This window comes from Equus quagga, chromosome 22 (genome assembly GCF_021613505.1).
Source record: "Equus quagga isolate Etosha38 chromosome 22, UCLA_HA_Equagga_1.0, whole genome shotgun sequence".
Classification (NCBI taxonomy): domain Eukaryota; kingdom Metazoa; phylum Chordata; class Mammalia; order Perissodactyla; family Equidae; genus Equus; species Equus quagga.
This window is the reverse complement of record NC_060288.1, coordinates 5,985,104-6,011,376: the sequence shown is the minus strand read 5'-3', so window position 1 is coordinate 6,011,376 and position 26,273 is coordinate 5,985,104. Positions and strand designations below refer to the sequence as shown.

Genomic DNA, 26,273 nt, shown 5'->3' with positions numbered 1-26,273 from the left:
GGTATAAAAATCTATCTATAATTACGAAGATATGCACACCAGTACTATTTATAAGAGCAAATATTAGAAACAGACTAGATGTTCAAAAATGAAGAATTAGTTAAATAAATTATAGTATAACTAGATATTGGAATAATATAAATACATTTTAAAGTGACATGGAAAAATAACAATATAATGTTATTTTATTTATTTTTTTGAGGAAGATTTGCCCTGACCTAACATCTGTGGCTAATCCTCCTCTTTTTTTGCTGAGGAAGACTGGCACTGAGCTAACATCCATGCCCATCTTCCTCTACTTTATATGTGCGATGCCTACCACAGCATGGCTTGACAAGCAGTGCACAGGTCTGCACCTGGGATCCAAACTGGCGAACCCTGGGCCACCAAAGCGGAATGTGTGAACTTAACCACTGTGCCACCAGGCTGGCTCCAATATAATGTTATTTTAAAACAGTAAATTGCAAAGCAGCTGGTACAGTATGATTCCAGTCTTGGAAAAACAATTGTTTTTATGTACCCAGAAAAAAAAGACTAGAAGGATACCACCAGATGATGGAATAAGTGATTTTCTTTTGGTGTGCTTTTCTCTATTTGTCAAACTGTCTACAATAAACATTATTTTACTTTTCTAATCATAAACCCCACAAATATGTAGTTTAAAAATTAATTTCTATAACCCTTTTAGGAGTCAATTTGGAAGTATCTATCAAAATTCAAAATATGTACACGCTTCAATCTACCAATTCTATTTTAGGAACCTATTCTACAGAAATACACAAAACAAGAAAATCTAAGGAGAGGGATGGTAACTACAACACTATTTCATGTCAGTAATCTACATGTCTATCAACATCTTTCCACGTTTTATTTAAAAAGTCTATATATGCCTTGAAAAATATTTGATAAATTGTACACCAAATTGATAAGAGTAGTTATTTTTGGGGAATGAGGTTAGGGAAATAGGGTAGATCTATACTTTTGTATTATTTGCATTTTCTGTAAAAAGCAATTATTTTTGTAATTTAAAAGATTTTTTAAAATTTCTCACTTGTCAAAGAACAGAAGTTAATTTAGATGGCTTAATAAGAGGGATATATCCATCAAATTAGGTCTTAATGCCACTGAAAAAAATATGGCTAATAGTAGAAGCTACTTATAATTTTCAATTAATGCAAGACATTCAAGACACTGTTGTAAAAACAAAGTTTTATTAAATAAAAGAAATTGTAAAAAAAGGTTTTAATTGTTAGGAAAATGATAAGCCAGACAAATACCCCAAACTCCAAGTCTAATCATTCACTCCACAGTGCCTATGACTTTCCAGGCACTGTGGTGCGAGTTGGGTATACGATGATGAAACAAACAGACGTGACCCCTGACCTCAAAGAGCTTACAGCCCGGTAGGATAGACAGACAGTAAACAAATAAAAACACAAACATATACTTATACAACGTAAATGTATGAAGAGAAATAATGGTGTGTATATTTTTAGATATGAAGGTCAGAAAAGGCCTGAGAAAGTAAATTATAATCTGAGACTCAAAGGAAGAGGAGTTAGTCTAGTAAAAAGTGGGCGAAAGAACATTCCAGAGAGAAGGAGTGGCATGCGTGAGGTTCAAAAAAGGTAAAAACTTCAAGAAGGCCGTTACAACTGACTTAACTGCCCCAAAGAGGAGATGGCTTACAAGAGGAGAGAGGAGAGGAGGCTACATCCTGAGGCTCCGCAGGCCATGTGCAAGTGCTCTCTCAGGCGCAATGAAAAGCCACTGAGGAGGATTAGGTAGAGAAGTAACATGCCAATTTACGGTTTTAAAAGATCATGTTAAAAAGACAACCCACCAATTGGGAGAAAATATTTGCAAATCATATATCCAACAAGAGTTTAATCTCCATAATACATAAGGAACTCACACAACTGAACAACAAAAAAAACAGCCAGCCAGATCAAAAAATGGGCAGAGTGGTCAAGTTCACGTGCTCCTCTTCGGTGGCCCAGGCTTTCACTGGTTTGGATCCTGGGCAAGGACACGGCACTGCTCATCAGGCCATGCTGAGGTGACGTCCCACATAGCACAACCTGAAGGACCTACAACTAGAATATACAACTTTGCAGTGGGGGCTTTGAGGAGAAGAAGAAGAAGAAGAAAAGAAGATTGGCAACAGATATTAGCTCAGGTGCCAATCGTTAAAAAAGAAGGGTGGGGGGGCAGAGGATATGAACAGACATTTTTCCAAAGAAGATATACAGATGGCCAATAAGCACATGAAAAGATGGTCAACATCACTAATCATCAGGGAAATACAAATCAAAGCTACGCTAAGAAACCACCTTATATCTGTTAAAATGGCTATAATCACTAAGACTAAAAATAACAAATGTTTGAGAGGGTGTAGAGAAAAGGGAACCCTCATGCACTGCTGGTGGGAATGCAAACTGGTGCAACCACTATGGAAAACAGTATGGAGATTCCTCAAAAGACTAAAAATAGAAATACCATATGACCCAGCCATATCCAAACAACTTGAAATCAACAATTCAAAGTGACATATGTACCCCTATGTTCACTGCAGCACTATTCACAATAGCCAAGACATGGAAGCAACCCAAGTGCCCAGTGACTGATGATTGGATAAAGAAGATGTGGTATATATATACAATGGACTACTACTCAGCTATAAAGACAGACAAAATTATCCCACCTGCAACAATATGGATGGACCTGGAGGCTATTATGTTAAGCAAAATAAGCCAGACTGAGAAAGACAAACACCGTATGATTTCACTCATATGTGGAATATAAACAAACACATGGACAAAGAGAACACTTCAGTGGTTACCAGGGAAAGGGGGCTGGGGGGTGGGCACAGGGGGTGAAGGGGAGCACTTATACAGTGATGGACAAGAAATAATGTACAAATGAAATTTCACAATGATGTAAACTGTTATGAACTAAAAAAAAAAAATCATGTTAGCTGTTATGTGGGGAACATTTTGGAAGGGAGCAAGAGGAAAAGCAGAACGTTTAATTAGGAGGTTTCTGGAAACATTGGAAATGGTCCAGGTGAAGGAAAGTAGAGGTCGTTTGTTTACGGGCACAAAATTAGCTCTGTCAGATGCGTCTGTGGGGTACCAGGAATATCCAATCTAATAGGACACACTCATTGAGCAAGGAAAGAAAAATCTATGTTCAAATGAAAACTGCTTTCCTGATCACTAGTGTAACAATAAAGCAGTTTAGAAATACTGTCCGCATTTGCATAGGCCCATTCAGCAGCTTCATTTCAGTCTACAGATGTAGCTTAAGCCTTCACCTCAGCTTTTCATTCTCAAGCTACAGCAGGAAGCACATACGTGGCGAAGAAAGCGAGTCATCCTCCTCCACATGTTCAATCTTCATGATGTCTGGGTGTAAGGGAACTCTATAACCCTTTTTGAGGGGAGATAGAAAGGAGTGACTAATCTTTGCCAAACGACAGAATCCTACTATTGTAACAGCTGGCCTGAAGCCCATTAACATTTTTCCCTTTCTAGATTAAGGATAGGATTTCCTTTAAAACCTTTTTATTATTCGAATATCTTATCTTTTTTTGATTTTTTGGTTTGTTCCAGATTGTTCGCATTTCCTTCCAGCTGGCTTGAAACTGTTAAAATCACTTTCATAGAACTGCAATTTTTTTACACAGTCATTTTAAAAGGAAAGAAATGGCAAGGAAGAGAAAGAAGCCCAAGAAGATTTATTCTAAGCTTCTAAGACTAAATAAATAAAAGGAGGAAAAAGAAGTCACATAAAGATGCTCCAACGACAGCAAGGGAATATACATTGTAAACTGTGCTAATGTGTGAGCAAAACAGAAATATCTGGTAAGCATTTAGAGATCTATGACTTGAGCTCAAAAAAAAAGGTAAGAGGATAAACCAAGAGACAGTACAGTATAACAAACACCAATTAAGAAGGGGAGAAGTTTTAAGATGAAATGGTCAAGGGAAGTCAAATGCTTAGGAGTGAAGAAAAATAAGGAGCCAGAAAATGCCAACAGATAAAATACTTCTGGGCATAAAATCTATTTTTCTTCAGTTGTTCAAAGGACAGATAAGCTTAAAAGAAAAATCAAGTAAGGACAAAAGATACCTTTTTCGGTACTAATACTGTTGCTTTAGGAAGAGAAATCATCAGAGAAAAAGATGACAGTGAGTTAGCTCTCCTTAGTGTTTGAGTAATCCTAATTCTAAACATGATTTTATAGGTATATACCACATTTTTACATTTTTAGTTGATCCCACATACAAAGACCTATATCCCAGGAAAGAATCATAAGAAGTTTCCTAAACAGGAAAAAAATATGTTAAGAGAGCAGCTAAGATAAAATTACATTATCCTAAATGTTCCTTTAAAAAATTTGCTCTAGTAATTTCATTAAAACCTAAAAGATTTATTAAGATGAATAATATGCATCAAATCTGGCAGAGTTTGAAACTCATAATAATTTTCAAAACATTAAGCAAAATTGTGTTCTCTAAAAGAACCGAAAACTTATATCAACATTTAAGGTGGAAAGAAAATTTTAAAGGCAATAAATTGTTGGTGCATTTTTCTTTTACTTTGTGAATAACTGCTTAAGTTTGTAATCTTAAAAACTAAAATGTCTGTACAAAAAAAAACATTTTGCATGTGAACAGTTTCTAAGAATTTTAAGACCTAATACTCTGAAGCTAAAGAACCAAATATAACCTCTTAGTGCTAATGGGACCGAACCAGCTGTTGGGCTTTTTGTAAGTGAAAACGGCAAGCTAGGAGTTAAGGAGACTAGCCTTAGTGAATAATCTCAATGACTGACAGACTGACAGACTGACAGACTGACAGACTGACGGACTGACGGACTGACGGACTGACGGACTGACGGACTGACGGACTGGTGGAAGACCAGTGTTTGAACAGGGCCTACACTCACATGCCTGAGGCATTACACCTGCCAAGGAAGAAACGCCAGAAACATTTCCACATGTTTCTAATTTGGCGGGAGGAAAAACAGCTAAAGCAGCTTTACAAAATATACAATTTCAGTAGTGATCTCAGGTCTCCTGCTGCCTAGATGTTTGGACACATTTTCAATGTTGAAAACATATACTTAGATTGTTCCAAATAACAGCCACTCTTTAGAAGACCAAATAGCTCAGGATTGGGAGGAAATACTTGTAGATCAACTATGAAGAAAAAATAAAAGAAAAAAGTAGTGAGTGAAACCTTGAAGTGTATTTAGATGAGATTTTGTTTGCTCAAAAAAGAATCTATAAGTGGGCTTTTAAGGAACAAATATATACGTGTGTGTGTGTGTGTATACATATAAATCCAGCTTGAGGACAATCATTTCAAACTTTTTCGCCAGGCACACAGCTCTCAGCATGCTTCCCAGGGCGTCCGGGGGAGGGAGCTGTCCAGTGGCGTCAGCAGAGTCCCGGCCTGCTCTTTCGCTTCTAAGCCCTCTACAGTGCTAACACCAAGGGCTTGAACCCTGAGTGACAACCAGGAGGCACAAGGGTATTAAATATTAAAACACTTAAAAAAAACTGTCCTGAAGGAAGCAAAATAGATATTCAAGTTAAGGGAAACCAATTAAAAAACACATGAAGTTACAAAACAGGTTAATTTTTGTACATTACTTAGTCATCTGTATAGCTTGGCAAAAGGACAACACTAACAACAAGCAAGAGCCTTGGAGCTCTAGCTTTAAAGTTCTATTATTAGGACGGAGGACAACTTTCGTGGCACCCATCTCTTAAGATAATTGCCCCCATGTGTGATAAAATTTTAATCAATAAAAATTCATTTAACAAGAACTTAGCTCTTCACATTATTTCTTTGAAAGAAAAGGGAGGAGGCAAGGTAGGGAAGAGAGAGAGAAAGGAAGAGAAGGATGAGAAGAGGGAGAGAGGGGGCAGGGAGACAGAAGGAGGGAGATAGAGAAAGAAACAAGAAAAACGCCCAGATTTTCCCCAAAAACTCAAGTTTCAGGCAATGGTCCTGGTAGTATTTAGTGCAATCAATGCCACTTTGTACATTTATACATCCAGTCAAATTTACATTCTTTTATCCCAAGGTGTTGTAAGATCCTAAATAATGAAATATTAAATTATGCCCCACGTGACTTACCAATAAAGAAAATGAACTAAAACCCTCAAATTATATAACTATTCTAATCCCTGGATATAACAGTTAACTGAAATTTTAAGTGATATAAAGAGCCATACATAGCAGATAATCCAACAAAGACAGAACTGGCTTTAAAACCTCATTGCGAAGTAACTACTAGAAATACCATTGCACTGAAATTTCTTCCTAGATTCCAATAAAGCAAAAAGTAGATACAAAACATAAACAGACTGCCTTAACCTGCCTCTAAGTGCTTCCAGCCTGATTACTATTTTGAGATATATTTTAAATTCAATGTCTCAATACAGGCAAAAAGTCTAGCCTAATAAGTAAAATTGGATATTCTCCTATTTGCCAGATTCTCTAGAGCAAAAGCAAGATAAGCCAATAAGACAGTTCTCAGGAACTAGGCTAAAACCAAATTCAGGTTGTATGCATTTTTTTGATTGCCAGGGGTCATAGTGCATCATGTATATTTTCATTGCAGGTCTAGGAAAGAAATGCTACAGTGAATGTATCTGGAGTGCAAAAAGTTAACTTCTCTCCTTCCATTTATTCACTTATATATTAACAGTCAGTATAAGAGATTATGTGAGCTAAGGTAGCGATTATGTGAGCTAAGGTCTGTGGGGGGCATTTAATAAATGACAGGAATTTAAAAACATTTCAGAAACCATTTAATTCTAAAGCTTTCATTTTACAGATGCAGAATTAAGACACCAGAATAGCTAAAGTGTCCCTGATTTCTCTTTATCTCCTTATCCAGTTTTCACAGCACTTAACACTCTCTGAACTCATACATGTATGTATGCATGTACAGATGTATTATGTATTTTCTGGCTCCTCTTACTAGAATATAAGCACCCTGAAAGTGGGCATCTCTGCGTTTCATTCACTGCCCTACTTTCAATTCTTAGAGAAGTGTGTAGCACACAGTAGGTACTCAATATATATTTGTTAAATGAATAAGAAAACTGTGGAAAAATGAGAAAAACATATTGAAATATCACACTGGGACTTGTGAGAGTCCAGAAGCAGTATGACCTTTACTCTAGAAGATGATCACATTTGAGTTGTATGAAGTACTAGAACCCAGCTACAAAGGAAAAGGGGAGTTGGTAAGAGGTAAACACTTCTTTGAAAAGAAGATAATAAATTAACTTATTCAGGCATACCAGATATAAAAGCAGACAACTGTCACAAAAATAAACAGATATTCATTTCTTCCCAATAAATGTCTGGGAAACAGCTTCAATTCATACCATGTATTCGAATACTAACTAAAAACTCTCCATGCAAGCCAGAATTGATTTGTTACATACCTCTTCTTATTAAGAAAACTCATACTGAAATCCCAGAGATATTAAAAAATTCAGCAGCATGTATCTTAAGTTACCTATGAAGGCTGACTTTTATGAAAACTCCACCTGAAGTTTTAATCAATATATATGAATACTAACTCTGATTTTAATGAAAAGAGTTCCACTATTACTTCAGGTTATTCTGTTCAAACATATTAGTAATGAGTGTTACATCCAAGCTCCACTGGAAAAGTTAGTCTAAAATAATGAAAAACCAACATAATTAACGATCTTCTCTTTGCCTTTCCTCTTCATCTTCAGAAACCAGGAGTTTATTATAAGCAAATAAAAATAAGTGAGGCTATCAGACAAAGAAACATAAGAAGCAAGATTCTTAAGTGCCATGTTTTAAAAATATTTCTCCACTCTAATCATGTCCATTTATTCAACAAATATTTACTCAGCACCTATTCTAACAGCCCACACTCCTTGCTAAGGATTAGAAGAAAGAAGTTATCAGAGATATTTATATTTGAAGAGCTAAAAACTGAAAAATACCTCTTGGACTTCCAGTAAATGTGAAATATTACAAAATTTTTCAAAAAGATGTTTCAACTTACATTTTGTTCCTCTGGTTCTAATTTGGGGATTTTGTGTGACTTGCGCTCTTCAGATCTAGATGAGTCATGCTTGTTGCTTTTTTTCCTCTTTTCTTTTCTGCTTTCATGCTTTGACTTTGTGTGCTCACTTGCCTGTACTTCATTTAAAAGGTCTCCACAAAGGGAAGACTCAAACAATTCCCTGCCATTCTGGATAGTTTTGGTTATTTTTAGTTTAATTTCAGGTGAGCCAGTCTTCTTTGGAATTACAGTTTGTGGTACCGAAGGAGGAGGTGGTGGCTGTGGAGGAGAAGGTTTTTCCAGAATTTCATGTGGTCTTGTGTTTGGAATATCTGAATGGTAATAGTCAGCGGGACTAAAGTTTCTAACTGCACCAAAGCCATTGGCTGACCCATTGGGATATTGATTATATGACTGGTATTTGGTTTGAGTTTCATACATGCTGATTGATGGTGGATAGCCATTTGTGAGTGGAGGAAGATCTTCTGTGGTAGGTGGGTACTGAAAGCCTTGCTGCAAGGTAGCTTCATATGGTGTCTGGCCACCATCTTCAACAATGTCACTGTTGTTATCAAAGGCATCCTCCTGACGGATGTTGGCGGAGTCAATGAGTTGAGGTGGTTGCTGAATTGTGTTTCCCATGATCCCTTGCATGAAAGAGAAAGAGAAATCCATTGTTCTGCTCCAGCATCCTTAACTTTCCCTTTCTCTCATCGGGCCTATAGTTTTAAAAGAGGAGATTAAAAGGTGTTAATATCCTCACAGGCTAGCGGCTAATCAATTGAAAAAGGATTACACTAAAATATTCTGAACCCAATTTTCATATCCAGCTATGCATAGACACCAAATATTTTTAAAGCAGATAGTCAATATAATTCTGATACAGGGCAAATACGTTATATCTTAAACGCTTATCTGCTTAAAACTCTCAGTTACTTTCACAATAACTTTGGTAACAAAATTTTATTCTCTTTGCAAGCATGCAAAATAGTTTTGATGTTCCTTTCTGTTTCCCAAGTTAGAGATTATAGATTGTAAGTCTCAGGTTAAAACTGGTATTTGAAAAATAAGCAGTGTCCTAACACATACAAATTAGGTTCCATACGAACTTCCTTTAAATCATTCATGTTTTATCCAGTGTTTCTTTCTCTTATTACAAAAATAATAAAATCTTATTGCAAATATTTTAAATACAAAAGTAAAAAGGCCTATTCCTCTCCCCCTCCATCATTCCCATTCTTTTATGTCATGGATAACCACTGTAAACAGTTTGCTGGGTATTCTTCCAAATCTCTCTCTATATATTTACATGTAAAATTTTAAAAATAGCGTTTATTCCATGACTTGCTTATTCAACTTAACAATATATCCTAGATATCTTTCTACATCAGCATGCATAGATAATCTTCATCCATACTTCATTCTTTAGATGACCGCATAGTAAACAACTGTGGTATCCAGCACAAGATATTTAATCATTTGTGTACTGACAATCGTTCAGTGGCTCACAATTATTGGATATTATAAACAGGAATACAGGAAACTTTCTTGAAACTATATCTTTCTATAGGACAGATTTGAAATTTTGACAGATACTGCAAAACTGTCCTACAGGCTGTACTGTATCAATTTACATTCATACAAATAGCGTGTGAGGATGCCTGATTCTCTACACTCTTGCCACTATCTAGTTGTTTTTAACTAGTGGTATATACAGCAGAATCATCTGGGATACTTTTACAAAATGCACATGTCAAGTTCCATCTACCGATGAACCTGATTCAATAAATGTATGATGAAGCCTAGAGCATGAGTATTTTAAGACCACATTCCAGCTGATTCTGATGCACACTCTTGCTTGGGTCATTGTGTTATAATCTTTGCATTATAGCCATTGCATTATACTCTTACAATTATTGCATCTCCTCTAGGAGGTGTCTAAAGATGCCCACATTATGTAACAATGTTATAATATAGATAAGTACCTGTTAGGAAATGCTCTAAGAGCACTCTGCTTTGTCATAATGTTTGATAAGCCCACATCTTGAGACAGAGGATTAGTGGGGAGTCCAGATATTATTCTGATAATCCCATAAACATTTCTTCTAGAAAGCTCTAAGGCAGAGAGGATTTCACTACTGTATGAAGTCTGATGAACTGATTGTAGCTGCTGGAATTCCGTGAAGGATTCTGAGGCTATAGCCCAGTTAATTCTATGACTGATTAAAAATGTCTACTATTTTGGGTCTAGCAGGATTTACCATAATGATATATCAAGTAACCCAAAAGAGCAAAGGGAAGAGGGAAACAAAAACTGACAACACACTTTTCAAGGTGTGTCCAATTAAACAGTTGCTGTTTATTCTGCTGTTAGCAAATGGAAAGAATTTTGGAAGTTCCAAGACTGCAAACAAATGAATACGAGAGTGTACAGGAAATCAGACTGCCCATACTGCTGTACAGTGGAATCGGGTGTTAGCACACTCGTTTTTTTAGCATCTATTCTGGGCCACCGCTTTACACACTGTCTTATTTAATCCTCATAACAACTTTGCAAGATAGGCATTGTGACTCCTCATTCATGGTTGAAAGAAACTGAGCTTCAGAGGGCTTAGGTGGCTTGCTTAAACCACAAAGCAAAGGGGGCAGAATTAGGATTTGAATCTAAGCATGTCTGACTGTAAAGACACTGATTTTTACCACTATACCACTTCCACTTCCCTCAGCTATAAGTTCTGAGAGGAGTTGCTTCTTTTGTTCATGTACTTTATTCCTTGGTCACCACCAAAGTAACAACTAACTATTCTGTAATAACCACAACTAACAAAGAGTGCTTAGCATGTGCCAGGAACCACTGTAAGTGCTTTACATACAGTACTACATTTAATCGTCCTAACAACCTTCAGGTAGGTATTAATATTAGTTCCCATTACAGATGGGGAAATAGAGGCACAGAGAGCTTAAATGACTTGCTCAAATGCACAAGGCTAGTCAAATGCACAGAGCTGGGATTCCATCCAGGAAGTCTGGTTTCACAGTCTCTGATCCTAACCAGCATACCATACTGATAATGCTGATAAATGTTAGAAATCATTTCTTTATATATAGCTTAAGAATTGAAACATTACCCTAATTTGACCCTTGGCAAAAATGTATAGCTCACAGACACAAGAAAAGTATGTTCTAAAATTCTGTAAACACATGGGACAACTGTACAGGTGGAATTCAAAAGTTCTTCGAAGTTCCAAGTTGAAGTTAAATACTGAAATTTGACAAGATGCAACCTGTGTTTTTGGTTCTCATAACTGTCGTGTACAAGATCAGCTTCCAGATTAGTCTCCCAAATTACAGTCTACAGAGGCTTTCAGGCATATACATCCAGTGACAAAAGTTTGTGATTTAGTTTCGAACACAAACTTTTAAGAAGTTTGGTATTTTCCACCTTTTCTTCTCTTCTCTCGCCCAAGAACCAAATATTTCATTTTAGTTTGAATTAAGAATAAAAATAACCTTACCATCTTACAACTATATAGGAGTTTACAATTACAGAGTGTTTTCATATGCATTCTCGATCCTCAAAACAATCCTGTAAGGCTGATAGGGCAGGTGTTAGCTTCATTTTTTAAGATAACATTGAATACTTGAGATGCTGAATTTTCCAAGACTACAAAGCTAATTAGTAATTAAGCCTGAAAAAGAATCAATCTCTTGACTTCTAATCCTGTGATCTTTTCCACAATATCTCACTGCCAGAGAATATCCGACTATCCAAGACAACCATACTAGAACCGTAAGTCATAGGTTCAAAAGAGAATGCATCATCTTTTCTCTAATTCAGACTTCGTTTCAGACTACCCCAGGTTTGTTGTTGCTTCCGCTCTTTTCCTAGCTTCCTAGGCTAGAAGCCTCAGGCTCATGGATGATTATTCTTCACTCTCTTCTTTAAGCCATAAAACTAGTGACTGAACAAATCTTGCACTTTCTTCCTTTGAAATCTTTCTGATTTGTTCTTTGATCTCTACATCCACGTCAGGCCACACCCTCAGCACCTTACCCTGAACTATGACAACTGATTTTCTAGATATTTCTCACCTTTAACTTCTTCCTGCACAGCAGTTAGATGATGCATACTAAAACCAAACTTTGATGTCTATTCCCTTACTAAGAAACTCTAAAGCTCCATATTATAGAAAGTCCCTTACATGCCTTTCCATAATCTGACTTTTTCCTACCAACCCAAAATGCGTATGAATGAATTTTTCTGAGCACAGTATTACTCTCATTTTACAGATCAGAAGAAATGGAGCTCAAGAAGATCAAGTGATTTGCCTTTAGTCACATAGCCAATAGAAGTTGAATAAAATGGTGAAACTCAGATCTTCTAACTCTAATATAGGACTCTTTACATGGCAGCTGCCTCATAACCTGCAAACTATCCAAACTTCCTACTTTTCCCCCCAATATATTCCATACCCATAATCCAAATGCCTGTTCGACAGCTTCTCTCATATCTCACAAGCATCTTAAGATACCTAATGAACTCTTGGTTTTTAGTCTACTTAAAGGTGTCCTTCCCCAAGTCCTTCCCATGAGAATAAAATGAAACCTCCATCTAGTGGTTGCCCAAGCCAGAAACCTGGGAATCATGATACATCCCTTTCCCTCACTCCTACTCTTATCCAATCTATCAGTAAACTCCCCGAGTTTTATCTCCAAAGTACATATATCTCACATCTGTCTGTTTCATTCCATCTCTTTCAATCTTCATGCTAGTCCAAGATCCTCACCTAGTCTATTCCACAGCTATCTTCCCAGTCTCCATGCTTCTTCTCCTGCTTCTCTACAATCTATTTCCCCATATAACAACCAGTCACCTTTTAAAAACTAATCCAATTGTGTGCCTACCCCTCAAAATACAGCAAGGAAAATTAATGACTGCCATACTCAAAAACATGGATGACTCTCACAAATGTAATTTTGAGTGAAAGAAGTCAGATACAACGATTCCATTCATATAGTATATAGTGTGATTTCATTTATATAAGATTTAGGGACCAGCCTGGTGGTGCACCAGTTAAGTGTGCACATTCCGCTTCATCGGCCCAGGGTTCACCAACTCGGATCCCAGGTGCAGACATGGCACTGCTTGGCAAGCCATGCTGTGGTAGGCGTCCCACATATAAAGCAGAGGAAGATGGGCACGGATGTTAGCTCAGGGCCAGTCTTCCTCAGCAAAAAGGGGAGGATTGGCAGTAGCTAGCTCAGGGCTAATCTTCCTCAAAAAAAAAAAAAGAGAAAGATTCAAAAACAGGATAAAGTTAAAACTAAATCTATGGAGATAGCTGTTAGAACAGTAGATGCTTATAAAGGGGGCCATAAGGGAGATGTCTGAACTGCTAGTTATATTTAATTTATTGATCTAAATAGATGGTTTACTCAAAGAAACAAAAACAAAAGAACAAAACTGTGGTGTAGTGGTTAAGTTCATGCGCTCTGCTTCAGTGGCCCAGATTCCTGGGTTTGGATCCCAGGTGTGGACCTACACCACTCGTCAGCCATGCTGTGGCGGGGACCCACATACAAAGTAGAGAAAGAGTGGCACAAATGTTAGCTCAGGGCTAACCTTCCTCAAGAAAAAAAAGAGGAAGACTGGCAACAGATGTTAGCTCAGATCAAATCTCCCTCAGAAAAAAAAGAAAAAAGAACAAAACCTTCAATGCCTTCCCACTGCACTCAAATAAAATCCAGACTACTTATCATGCCCAGCAAGCCTCTGCACAGTCAGGCCTCAGTTTACATTTCTGAAGTCATCTCCCAACACTCTCTGCTGCAGGTATTGCACTGCAGCCACACTGGCTTCTTTCTAGCTTCTCAAACGTGTCAACTTCATTTGTGTAATTAGGATTTTCACATGTGCTGCTCCAGCTCCCTGAACACCCATTGTCTCTCAGGGAGGCCTTCTGAGGTCCGCTGCTCATTCTCCTCACTAAGCCTGTTTTTTCTCTTTCATAGCAATTACCATAATATGTTATACAAATATGTGCTTGCTTTCTTACTGTCTATCTCCCTCACTCAACTGCATGCTCTAAAAGGGTAGGGACCATGTATATCTTATGCAATGCTAGACACTCAGTATTGTTTAGTTAGTAAATGAGTGAAAGAGTCCCTGTCCTCAAAGGGCTCATAACTAGTATACCTCCATTTACCTACCAGATTTCTGGTGATATTAGCCCACAACATAACTTTACTCACTCACTAATCCCTTGTTTGACAAAAATGTGTTATGCTCATTGTAAAATATAAAAATAAATAAAACACTGACACCCATAGTTACCTGGTCAACTGATCTTCCACAAAGATGCCAAAGCAATTCAAGGGGAAAGGACAGTATTTTCAACAAATGGGGCTGGAACAACCAACAGCATATCCATATGGAAAAAGTGAACCTCAACCTTTACTTTACATTATACACAAAAAGTATCTAAAATTAGTTTATAAATCTAACACTAAAGTCAAAACCATAAAAATGCTAGAATAAAACATGGAAGAAAAACCATTGGGTTAGGCAAAGATTTCCTAAACAGGAAACACCACGAAATATGAAAGAAAAAGATTGATAACATGGACTTCAAAATTAAAAACTTTTGCTCTTCAAAAGACACAGTTAAAAAAATAAAAAAGTGAGTTATAGGCAGAGAGCAAATATTTGCAAAACACATATAGGAGTTCCCCGTTCTCCATGGTTTCGCTTTCCCCAGTTTCAGTTACTGTCGTCTGAAAATACAGTAATGCATCGCTTATCAACAGGGATACGTTATAAGAAATGCATTGTTAGGTGATTTCATGGTTGTTCGAACATCATAGGGTGTACTGAAGGGGAACAAAATTTGCCACCGCAAAAAGTGTCTCTTTAGTATGAGGATTATTTTAGGCTAATTACTTTTAAGAAACAAAAGGCTCAAAAGTTTTTCTTGCTACCTCTTCGCAACTGCCTAAAAAAATTCAGATAAAAAAACCTGTCTCAGGAAGTGAGCTATATCACCTCAGCATAACATGAACTAGGTGGTAGACAGGGAGGGACCTAGGAAAGCCTGTTTGTTGGGCTCCCCTCTGTGTTCTTCTGTTTCCATGTGGCCAAACAAACCCGTTTTCCAAATGTTTGCCCCTTATCACCTACCTGTGAACTGCCTTCCTTCCCATTGAAGTCCCCTGACATCTTCTTTTGTCTTTAGCTGAGGAGGGTGTTTAAGGTGAGAGCTTCAGCCATTTTGATGAGTTACTGGTATTCCTGGGAGCACCCCATGTATACATGTTATTAAGCTTTTGTTTTTCTCCTGTTAATCCGACTTATGTCAATTTAATTCTTAGACCAGCCAGAAGAACCAAGTAGGGGAGAGGGAAATTTATTCCTTCCCTGTAGTACTTACACAAACCTAGATGATACAGCCTACTACACACCTAGGCTATCTGGCACTAATCTTACCAGACCACCATTGACACTGTTGACCGAAATGTTGCTATATGGCACATGACTGTATTAAATGGAAAATTCCAGAAATAAACAATTCATAAATTTTAAATTATGTGCCGTTCTGAGTAGCATGATGAAATCTTGCGCCGTCCCACCCTGGATGTGAATAATCCCCTTGTCCAGCTTATCTACACCATATACGCTACCTGCTCTAGTCACTTAGTCTTGGTTATCTGATTGATTGTCTCAGTATCGTGGTGCTTGTGTTCAAGTAACCCTTATTTTACTTAATAATGGTTCCAAAGCACAAGAGTAGTGATGCTGGCAATTCGGATATGCCAAAGAGAAGCTGTAAAGTGCTTCCTTTAAGTGAAAAAGTGAAAGTTGTCAACTTAATAAAGAAACGAAAAAAATCGTATGCTGAGGTTGCTAAGATCTGCGATAGTTTTATTACAGTATATTGTTGTGATTGTTCTATTTTATTATTAATGTTATTAATCTCTTACTGTGCCTAATTTATAACTAAACTTTATCATAGGTACATATATATAGGAAAAACATTGTCTATATAGAGTTCGGTACTAGCCATGGTTTCAGGCATCCACTGGGGGTCTTGAAACATACCCCTGTGGATCAGGGGGACTACTGTATCTACCAAAGAACATCCTTATACTCTTACATTCTAGGAAATGGAGAGAGACCCACTAAGGCTTTCTGAGCAAAAATGAGACAAGTGAAATGACAGCTTAAATATTCATTCCTTCACAGATTACTTACTAATTGTAAACAGAAATACGTATAAGAGAGAGATCTGACAGGCACCATTTTAAACAAGTGATTAAACACGGCATTACCAACAGCAGGACAACCCAGCATTATGTGCCTCATGATATGATTCATTAACACATCATCATCTCCAAAGTATTTTTCCCAATGCTTAAACTGCATCTCAAAATGAGGAAACAATCAGACAAATCCAAAATGTGAAACACAGTCTTGGACAACTGGCCTGGGCTCTTCAAAAAAGCTAATGTTATAAACAAACAAACAAACAAGAGGTGGAAAGACCATTCTAGATTTTAAAAGATTTAACAACCCAACACAATGCATGAAGAGTAAAACAAAGGAGGTAAGATGTTAACCATTAGCTAATCCAGGTGTTGACTGTAATATTCTTTTAACTTTCCTAAAGGTTTGAAAATTTGAAAAGTAAAACGCTGGGAAAAAATAAAAAATAAATAATTTGGCTAGGGTTTGGAAGAAGCATTGAAAAGAAAAGCTACAGCTTCTTAAGGTAGTAGAAGCCTGCATTAAATAGTGACACCATACTCTGATCAAATAAGCCAAATGGTCCACATTGTTCTATTTTTTAGAAAGTCTCAGCATGATTGGAGCCATGCTTTTTCATATTATGCCTCCACCTAATTCAATAATGCAATAAAGAAAGTAGTTTTGATGATTTAAAAAAAAGATATTTTAGGACTATAACTAAATTCCTCTCCATAGTGATTTTTCTATGTACTGCAGTCCGGCAGCTGGCCTTCAAACAGCAGACACGCCAACTGACAGAAGAGTTAAGACCTTCCGGCGTTAGGAGGCTCTCTAGTGAGCACAGTGGTTCAGAGTACAGGCTCAGAATCAAACTACTAGGTTCAAAAACCCAGATCCAAGGCTTGTTACCTATGTGACTTTAAGCAACTTAGTCTGTTTCCTCATCCAGAAACTGTGGAGACTCATAATTGTCTACGTTGTACAGTGTTGTGGTAAGAATTAAGAGCTAATCCATGAGCAGTGCCTTGAGCATAGTTAGAGCTCAATACCTATTGGCTACATCATCATTTAGTGCAACACTGGGCACACAGAACTTGTGAAAAACCTGTCTCTGACCTAAAAGCATTTATAATCTCTTTGGTATACTAGACAAGATAAGATTTTATGTGCAAGACTCATAAAATAGTAGTAAACAATATGAACACTGTGAAACAGAAGGTGACTAAGAATTAAATCGTGTTACCAATACAATTATAACTGGCACTTGAGAAGAACAATGTTCACTAGACAAGGAGGCATTTAGGCCACGAAATACAGGCAGGATGTGGAAGTTAGGTGTTTTTCACCCACTAATTTTAAAATTAGTCAGTACAGGCCACCAAAAACTCATTCCTTTGTTCTTAAAAAATCCCTGATAAAGATGGTATGTTTTAATTTTTTTGGTATTACTAAAGTCAAAATAATAATGGCTAACATTTGAGGAGTTACTTTGTCAATACTATCCTAAATGCTTCACATTTCTTATTTCACTCCTCATAACACCCTTTTGAGGAAATACTATTACTATCCCCATTTGGCAAATGAAAACTGAAGGCCAGCATGATTAAGTAACTTGCCCATAGACAGACATCTTGTAAATGCAGAATTCAAACACAGGCACTCTGTTCCACAGCGTTTGCTTCTAACAAGTAAGCTCGTTTCCCACAATCCCTAAGGATGTAAAGTAAATAGCAACAAAAACAAAACCATTCATTCTTTACACTTCCCCAATACCACTTCCCAAAATTAACAATTTGGCAGGAAACTAAATAATGGTACTAGTCTTCGACTCATTCTAATATGTACTTCCAAGCAAATGAAACTACTACAGGCAAACAATTTATGACACATTCTTCCTGACCAATGTTTCTAGTTTTCTTTTTAATAAGTAAATCAATCAATGAATTTTTTTCTTAATTTTATTGAAGCTGTCCACAGACAGTTTTAAATGAAAAAAAGTTGAAAATTATCAACTACTGCTTTACAGCTCATTTATTTACCAATTTATTCATGAGGTGAGTGATAACAGAAAAGTTGACAGAATCCCTAAGTCAAATTTTAGATACAAAGTGGGGGAAAAAAGCATGTCACATGTTTCAGGTGAACAGCAGAACTATATCAATTAAGTATTCATGATGTGTTAAATGAATAGTTTAAGTCACTACAATAAAGTTTTAAAATGAACAATTCTCTTTGGTAGACTGTACATATTTCTGGATTCTACTTTACAAAATTACATGCTGTGCTGTATATACTCAGTTTTCTATGTTTAACACCAGTCTCTTCTCAATGAGAGAAAATTTTACATTTTATTTATTTATTTATTTTAAAGATTTTATTTTTCCTTTTTCTCCCCAAAGCCCCCTAGTACATATTTGTATACTTTAGTTGTGGGTCCTTCCAGTTGTGGCATGAGGGACGCTGCCTCAACGTGGCCTGACGAGCAGTGCCATGTCCTCGTCCAGGATCCAAACTGGCGAAACCCTGGGCCGCCGCAGTGGAGCACGGGAACTTAACCACTTGGCCACGGGGCCGGCCCCCTATATTTTATTATATGTCAAAATTCCTCATAGTGATATCATTATACAGGCTTTTGGGAATCAGTGGTGGTTCTACAATGTCATATAAATTACCTACTTCTGTTTTCAGACAAAACTACCCCTTAAATACTTTCCTAGGTTACTTAATTGTAAATCTAACCACATCACTTTCCTAATTAAAATCCTTCAATGATTCCTAGAAAAGGTTGAAGCACCTTGGCCAGCAGAGCACATAAGGCCCTCCAAGCAAAGTCTCTACGTATGGCTCCAACCCCAAGTCACCTTTCCTATGCTAGTAATGTTATATTCCTGGGAATTACTGTATACACTATGATTTCATACTGTGCCTTTACTAATGTTATCTCCTATGCCTAAAACGCCCTCTTACAATTTTTTGTTTTGCTTGACTTTTAACATCTTTTGAGCTCAGAAAGTCAATTCCAAGAAGTAGTCACTTAAGCTCTAGCCTAGTCTGAGTAACTTTCCTCTGTGTTCCTAAGTTACGCTATGCACGCCTCTTAGAATTAATCACAAAACAATCTGTTCATGTGATTTTCCTAAGAGCAGGAAGTAATTTTATTCCTCCAAATGCTCCTAGAACCCAAAGTGAAGGCTCAGAGGAAGGGCTTAATGAATCTTTAAACTAAATTGTGTAAACTTAAGGAGTTATTAAATATAAATGAAATGCTTCAGAGAGTTATTGAGGATCTTTCCATGGAGAACGCAAGAGACTATAAATGCAGTTATAGTCTCCTCAGGTAACATCCTTGGCAAAATCTGACTGACAACTGCTTACCTAGCCACTACTGAGATTCTCCTCAGCTCTGGGCTAACCTTCCCTGCAAGGCTTAAAGCCCCAAGAGACTGGCAAGAAGTTAAACGAATTTCCGGGGAGAGTCTTTTAACCCAATAAAAGACCAAGAGATACCAAAAACTCCTATATAAGCATATCTATTTAAAACTCTAGTTAGTTATTAATACTGTAGATCTGAAATTCAGAATGTGGAAGCTCTCAAAATGCAATTTTCATAGTTAATTGAATTGGCCTGAACATCAATTTTCCAAATCTATTCCAGCAATTATAATCAATCATACTAAAATACAAATATTGTACTTGATATATCAACATTAGAATTTTTAGAGCTAAAGAAAAATAGTGGAATATAATGTGATTACCACAACACAGTGGAAGAGGGTGGTCTTGCTTTACCCCAGGATAAATAAGGGATCCAGATGTTTCTTTATGTGAACTGTTGTAAGGAACATTTCTCAAGGTTTACGACAAAACCACAGTCTGTATGTGTTTCTATAGTAACAGGAAGGGAGTGCACGCAGACAGTCTACAGTAATGAACCAGCTATGCTGGTTCTTGAAAACCAGGCATTTTTACTGTTTGTGATTACTGTGGCAAAACATTATAAAAAAAAATTTTTTAAAACACAATGTTCAAAAATTAGAGGATCATTTTGTTTTAAAGCAAAAGATCAAAATGAACTACAATAAAGGAAAGCTTAAGCATACACTCTTTGAGATGTAATAAGAGAAAGCTATCAAATATATTCACATACCAATTTCTAACTGAATGATCATTAATGTTTGAAAATCAGATCTCTTATTTGAAATCAAGTTAATAAATACACATATACCCCTCCAAAAAAACTTCTTCAACTGTGACTCACACTTGACGACAGAATATGAAGATTTCTGGATGACAGCATCAAGGGAGATTTTTACTTTACTATTTTTTCCCCAAATCTACACCAAAAAGAAAATAAGAGAGGGGAGTTAATTTTTAAAAAATATGGTCCATTATTTTCAGTACATAGGTTTGCAAGGGTGAAACTGGAGCTTCTATAAAGTAAAAACTTTAAAAAACAGGCTTAATCTATAGGAACAATGCTAAAATCCTGTAATGCCAGGTTTTAAAAAAGGACTCCATTCTTTTTGGTTCTGTGTTGTATTCATATTTTAATCTAATTATAGGATCAGAGTGAACATTTGATATAGTCAAAGAGCTATAAATTCTGTATTGCCCATTTTGGCTTTCATAATTTAAAAATTATTTAATTGCTAGTAATGTAATAACAAAGATGTATTGTTAAAAAAGAACAGAGGTTATGTTATTTTATCATATCTAATTTAAAACTGTAAGCCATTCATCATTTTTAGAAGTAAGTAGGAAAGAAATATTTTTAAGGAGCCCAAACACACTCCTTTAAAAATCAGCAAACACAGGGGCTGGCCCCGTGGCCGAGTGGTTAAGTTCGCGCACTCCGCTGCAGGCGGCCCGGTGTTTCCTTAGTTCGCATCCTGGGCGCGAACATGGCACTGCTCGTCAGACCACGCTGAGGCAGCGTCCCACATGCCACAACTAGAAGAACCCACAACGAAGAATACACAACTATGTACCGGGGGGCTTTGGGGAGAAAAAGGAAAAAATAAAATCTTTAAAAAAAAAAAAATCAGCAAACACAAACTATGAATCATGAACAGGTAGCAAGTTACACTAAAAATCAATATCCTTGCTTCGCAAGCCTTTCTCCATTTTAACTTCACCCAGGAAAAAAAACATCACGGTGAGGATAGGGGTTACGAGGGAAAAAAAGGAAAAAAATCAACCACTTGGTTCTAAGAACTTGACCATGCCTCTGTAGCACCAAAAAGGAAATGAACAACAATGTTTACCTTTTATTCACTAAAAGCAGCTAGAAGTGACAGCATCTAATCTAGCTCTGTTATGGACAAAACGCAACAACTGAATTTGGTAGAGTGATTATACAACTGAAGTCAATCTTTCAAAGAAAATGGATCCTGCTTGAAAATTTTCATCAAGGATATACAAACAAGATGGAAGTGCTTGTCCTATTTGTCTTCAGATTATCTTATCCTATGAGGGAACAAGGACCATATCAGATTACAAGATTTACTATTTTATCCACAAACAAAATAAAGTACTTTTAATGGCATCCAAGCGTTACACAGGTGGTAGATAACACCCATCCATAGCTGCAGGCACAGTGGTACAGAAGCAGGTTATTTCTGACTGGAATTTGGGCATTTTCTTTCAAACGATTTGTTAAATTTCCATGGTAATGCAAATGCTTGGACTTCCGCGACTGGGGGTGGGGGGTGGGGGAGGGCGCCATTATATAACCATATCAAGTCTACAGTTACTTAACACATTTTTAGTTTCCCTATGACTTTTTTAATGAAAAGTCAAGGATGTCAAAATTATGAGGTTTGAAAAGACTGCTGGTCAAAAGTCTGAATCATTTAAAGAGGTTTACTACCATTCTGGTTGAGGCTAACTCTGAAAGTTTAATGCTATGATTTAGAGGAAAACATTTTATTTTCTGAACTATTTTTCAGCAATTATACTAATAAAACATCAATTCTCCAAATGACACAAAAGCCTTACGGCATTTTAGTATGTTAAATAAATGTTCCATATTAGTAAATCTTATCTGGGTATCTTGACTAAAAGGTACTTTCCAAGGTAGCTTTTTAAAAAGAACCCTAAACGGCTGACTAATTTCTGGGTTAAAGAGGAAAATCTGCTTGCTTTAAAAAATAAGTGATTCAGGAGAGAATATATTCCCTTTGTATTTTCAAGTGATTTTACTCACTTATCCACCAAGATATTAAGCAAATCATGTCATTTTTATATAATTACTCACAACATACATCCAAATCAAGGTAATCTCACTCTGTCTACATCTACTAAACTCAAGATTTATCAACAGAACGCCGACATTTACTCATTAAGCAACCAAGCAAAAGTGTAAGATTGGCCCCTCTTCAATAAATGAAGGAGAAATAACATGTGAATTTGAGGCTTAAAGAAAAAAAAATAAAACAAGTTACCAGGGGAAGAGGGGCAGAGGGTGGGCACAAGGGGTGAAGGGGCATACTTATATGGTATATGACAAACAAGAATGTAAAAGTGAAATCTCACTATAAGCTATTATGACCACAATAAAAAAAATAAATAAAAATCAAACAAACAAAAAATAAATATTGGTGAGATTTTCTCTTCTTTCTCTCCACTAAGGTATAGTATTTTTGTCCTACTTTCTTAAAGACACAGTAATATTCCCACAGAATGAGCTGCTAATCTATTAATTTTACTCAATTTAAATGAGAATGCATAATTTACAGAGAAATCGAAATATATAACGATGTACACCTGAAATGTATATGTTATAAACCAATATTACCACAGTAAAAAAAAAAAAAAAGAAAAAAGAAAGAAGAATGCTGTCATGAAAGGCCACATGTTGTATGATTCTCTTTATATGAAATGTCCAGAACAGGTAAATCCTGGAGACACAAAAATTAGTCACTGTCAGGGGCTGGGAGGAGGGAGGAATGGAGGCTGACTGCTAAAGGGTATGGATCTCTTTCGGGGATGATGAAAATGTTCTGGAATTAGTGGTGATGGTTGTACAACCTTGTGAATATACTAAAAACCACAGAATTGTACACTTTAAAAGGGTGAATTGTACAGTATGTGAATCACATCTCAAAAAAAAAAAGAATGCTCTAAAAGAAATCAAGAAAGCATTTGCATGTCTTTCAACAAAAAAAGTCTACAACATCCATTCAAGGAATTATTGGTTTGTACACAGGTTAAATATGCTTAAAATAAAAACCTTTTACACTTACTAAGCTATTATAATTAAAGTTGAGATGCTGGCAAAGGGAAAGACAATGAAACAGAATAAGACCCTAGACACAGACCCAAGCCCATATGGGAATCTGGCACGTAACAGAAGCAGCACTGCAGATTAGTGAGGAAAGGATGGAAGATTCAAAGAAAGGTACTGGGACAACTGCTTATCCATGTACAAAGCAAATTAGATCCTCACCATATAATACAACACCTCCAGGTGGATTAAAGACAATTATAAAAAGTAAAACTTAAAAACTTAAGAAAAAACAAAAACAAAACAGGAGTAGATCTGTATAAACTCAAGGTGGGGAAGGATTTTTTAAATATACAAAACATAAAGGAACTGATTAATAAAACACACAATGTTAATTAAAAAACTGTATACCAAAAGACAACACAGACAAGTGAAAAGACAAGCCCCAGACTAGGAGAAGATAAATGCAATGCATAAAACAAAGCTGGGTTCTCCTCTCCAACTTTCTTCCAGATCCGCCCAGTTCTTGCTATGTTCTTTGGCTGTGGCTTATTGTTTCTCATCTGGATTAGACGAACAACTTCCAAACTGCTCTTTCCTTCCAAAGTTGTCCACCTAAAATCTGCTCTCTCCAGCATCGACAGTACTTAAAAACAAAAAATCTCTCAAATTTAATAATCTCCCCTGGCTCTCTATGCCTTAGGATAAAATCCATAAAGCACACCTTTCTTGATTTGGTCCCCACCTACCTGTCCAGCCTCCTCTTCTGCTGCTTCAGCTTTCCCACCTTACCCTCCACCATTCTAGCATTTCCTCTCTCATCAATTGCTCATCTTTTAAATTCTATTCAGACGTGTTAAAATACTCCAAGAAGCTTTCCCAGACCATCCCTTACACATCACACACCCTCTGAAGCCAAGTCAAGTACCCTCTTCTGTTGGCATAGTATCCTACCTATACTCTACCATAGCACTTAATACACTGTGGAGGACCATCTTGACCTAAAGGAAGTGTGTGCATGTGTGTTTGAGAGTGAACATGATCTCAAAACACTTGTGTAAGAAATCACAGTAAAATATTTTATTACATCAATTCTGGATACCAGGTGCTGTCTGCTAATTGCCCTTTCTAGGCTGAGACAAAGCTGGGCTGAGGTTCGTGCCAGCTCCTTCCTTCCCATTCTGCTGCTGCTACAATGGGAAGGAGATCAAAAGTTACAGCTGAGTTGCCAGGTTGTCCCCACCTCAACCTATTCAGGCTTCTCTAATAAAACAAATATTTATTGAGCACCTACTACTTACCAGACACTGGGCTAAGCACTAAAGTTATAGGGATGAAAATCAGCCACGGTTCCTACAGTCGTACAGTTATATTATTAGTGGAGAGAGAAAAGCAATAAACGGAAAGCGCCAGAGATGAGGCTCAGAAATTGCTCCTGGTAAGATTCATTTATTCATTTCCTACTGAGTGCCTGTATTATGTTTAGTCCTGAGTACTAGAGATAAAAAGATGGGCAAGACAGAGTCCCTTCTGAAAGAAAGGGACAAGTGCTCTGGGTGACAAAGGAAGACATCCAAGGTTGAGAAGCTGGGGCATGGGGGGAGAGAGAGAGAATGCAGGGGACCTCAAAAATTTCCAGGCTTAGGAAACAAAACCTGTGGGAAAGGAGAGGTGCTCCTTTGCTAAGACCTACATTAACCAATACCTAAAACGGTTTCAGTTAAGAATCTTCTTGGCTTCTTAATATCACAGCTTCCAAATTATCTAGATTATTAGAAGGTCCTTTTTTGATATGCTGCAAAACCAAATTATAAATACTTAATGAAAGTACACTACATAATTCAGGGAAATAGAAACAACTTAGATGTCAGAGAATACAGAAAGACTGGAAGTTTATGTTGAAGACATGGAACTACTTCATCTCTGAATCCTTATGCCAATTCCAGTGCCTGGCACAGTGTCAATACACAAATCAATTGTAAACAGAGGGAGTATTACAGTAAGGGGACATAGGACTGGGCTAAAAATTTAACTATTTTCATATGAGCTAATAACCATTAAGTAACTAGTATTACTGAAATGCCACAGGGTGTCTGTTAGCAGCATGCATTTAGAACTGACTGTAAAAGGGGCTGGCCCCGTGGCCAAGAGGTTACGTTCATGTGCTCTGCTTTGGCGGCCCAGGGTTCACCAGTTCTGATCGTGGGTGCAGACCTAGAATCACTCGTCAAGCCATGCTGTTGGGGCATCCCATACAGAAGAACCAGAAGGACCTACAACTAGGATATACAACTACGTACTGGGGCTCTAGGTGTAGGGGGAGAGGAAGATTGGCAACAGATGTTAGCTCAGGGCCAATCTTCCTCACCAAAAAGAAAGAAGAAGAGCTGACTGTACAAATTTGCTTTTCCCTTCCTAAGAAAGGTCATGAATAAAGTTAGAAAGTATCTACACTATGATTATTTATATGTCCAACACAAAACTAGACTAGCAGCAGGTAATCAGGTCACTAAGAGGAAGACACAACAAAAGGAAATTTACCCTCATTATTTTTAAACTTTCAAAATTTTAGTATGTAATATTATATTTTATCAAGTAATCTTTTCATCAGAATTAAATTAGAGTAGAAGATAAATGCCGGGAATACAGAGTATAAACGCATCACATAAAAGAGTCACTGGCTGACAAGAAATTTCTTCTCAGGAAACTTTAAACATTTCTATACCCACATT

The 26,273-nt window shown here is 36.9% G+C and overlaps 1 protein-coding gene across 7 annotated transcripts in view; it reads right to left on the bottom strand.

The window, feature by feature from the left end:
• The window catches only part of NSD3 (nuclear receptor binding SET domain protein 3), a 103,257-nt gene that overhangs the window by 59,768 nt on the left and 17,216 nt on the right, over positions 1-26,273 (bottom strand). For 6 of the 7 annotated variants that reach the window (XM_046648550.1, XM_046648548.1, XM_046648547.1 and 3 more), the window contains one exon: positions 8,075-8,793. In XM_046648550.1, the coding sequence (XP_046504506.1) occupies positions 8,075-8,749 (675 nt within the window). In that variant the 5' untranslated portion in view covers positions 8,750-8,793. Of the gene's footprint in view, positions 1-8,074; positions 8,794-20,574; positions 20,651-21,580; positions 21,739-26,273 lie in introns of those variants that run through there. The other variant, XM_046648549.1, reaches the window with a different exon arrangement.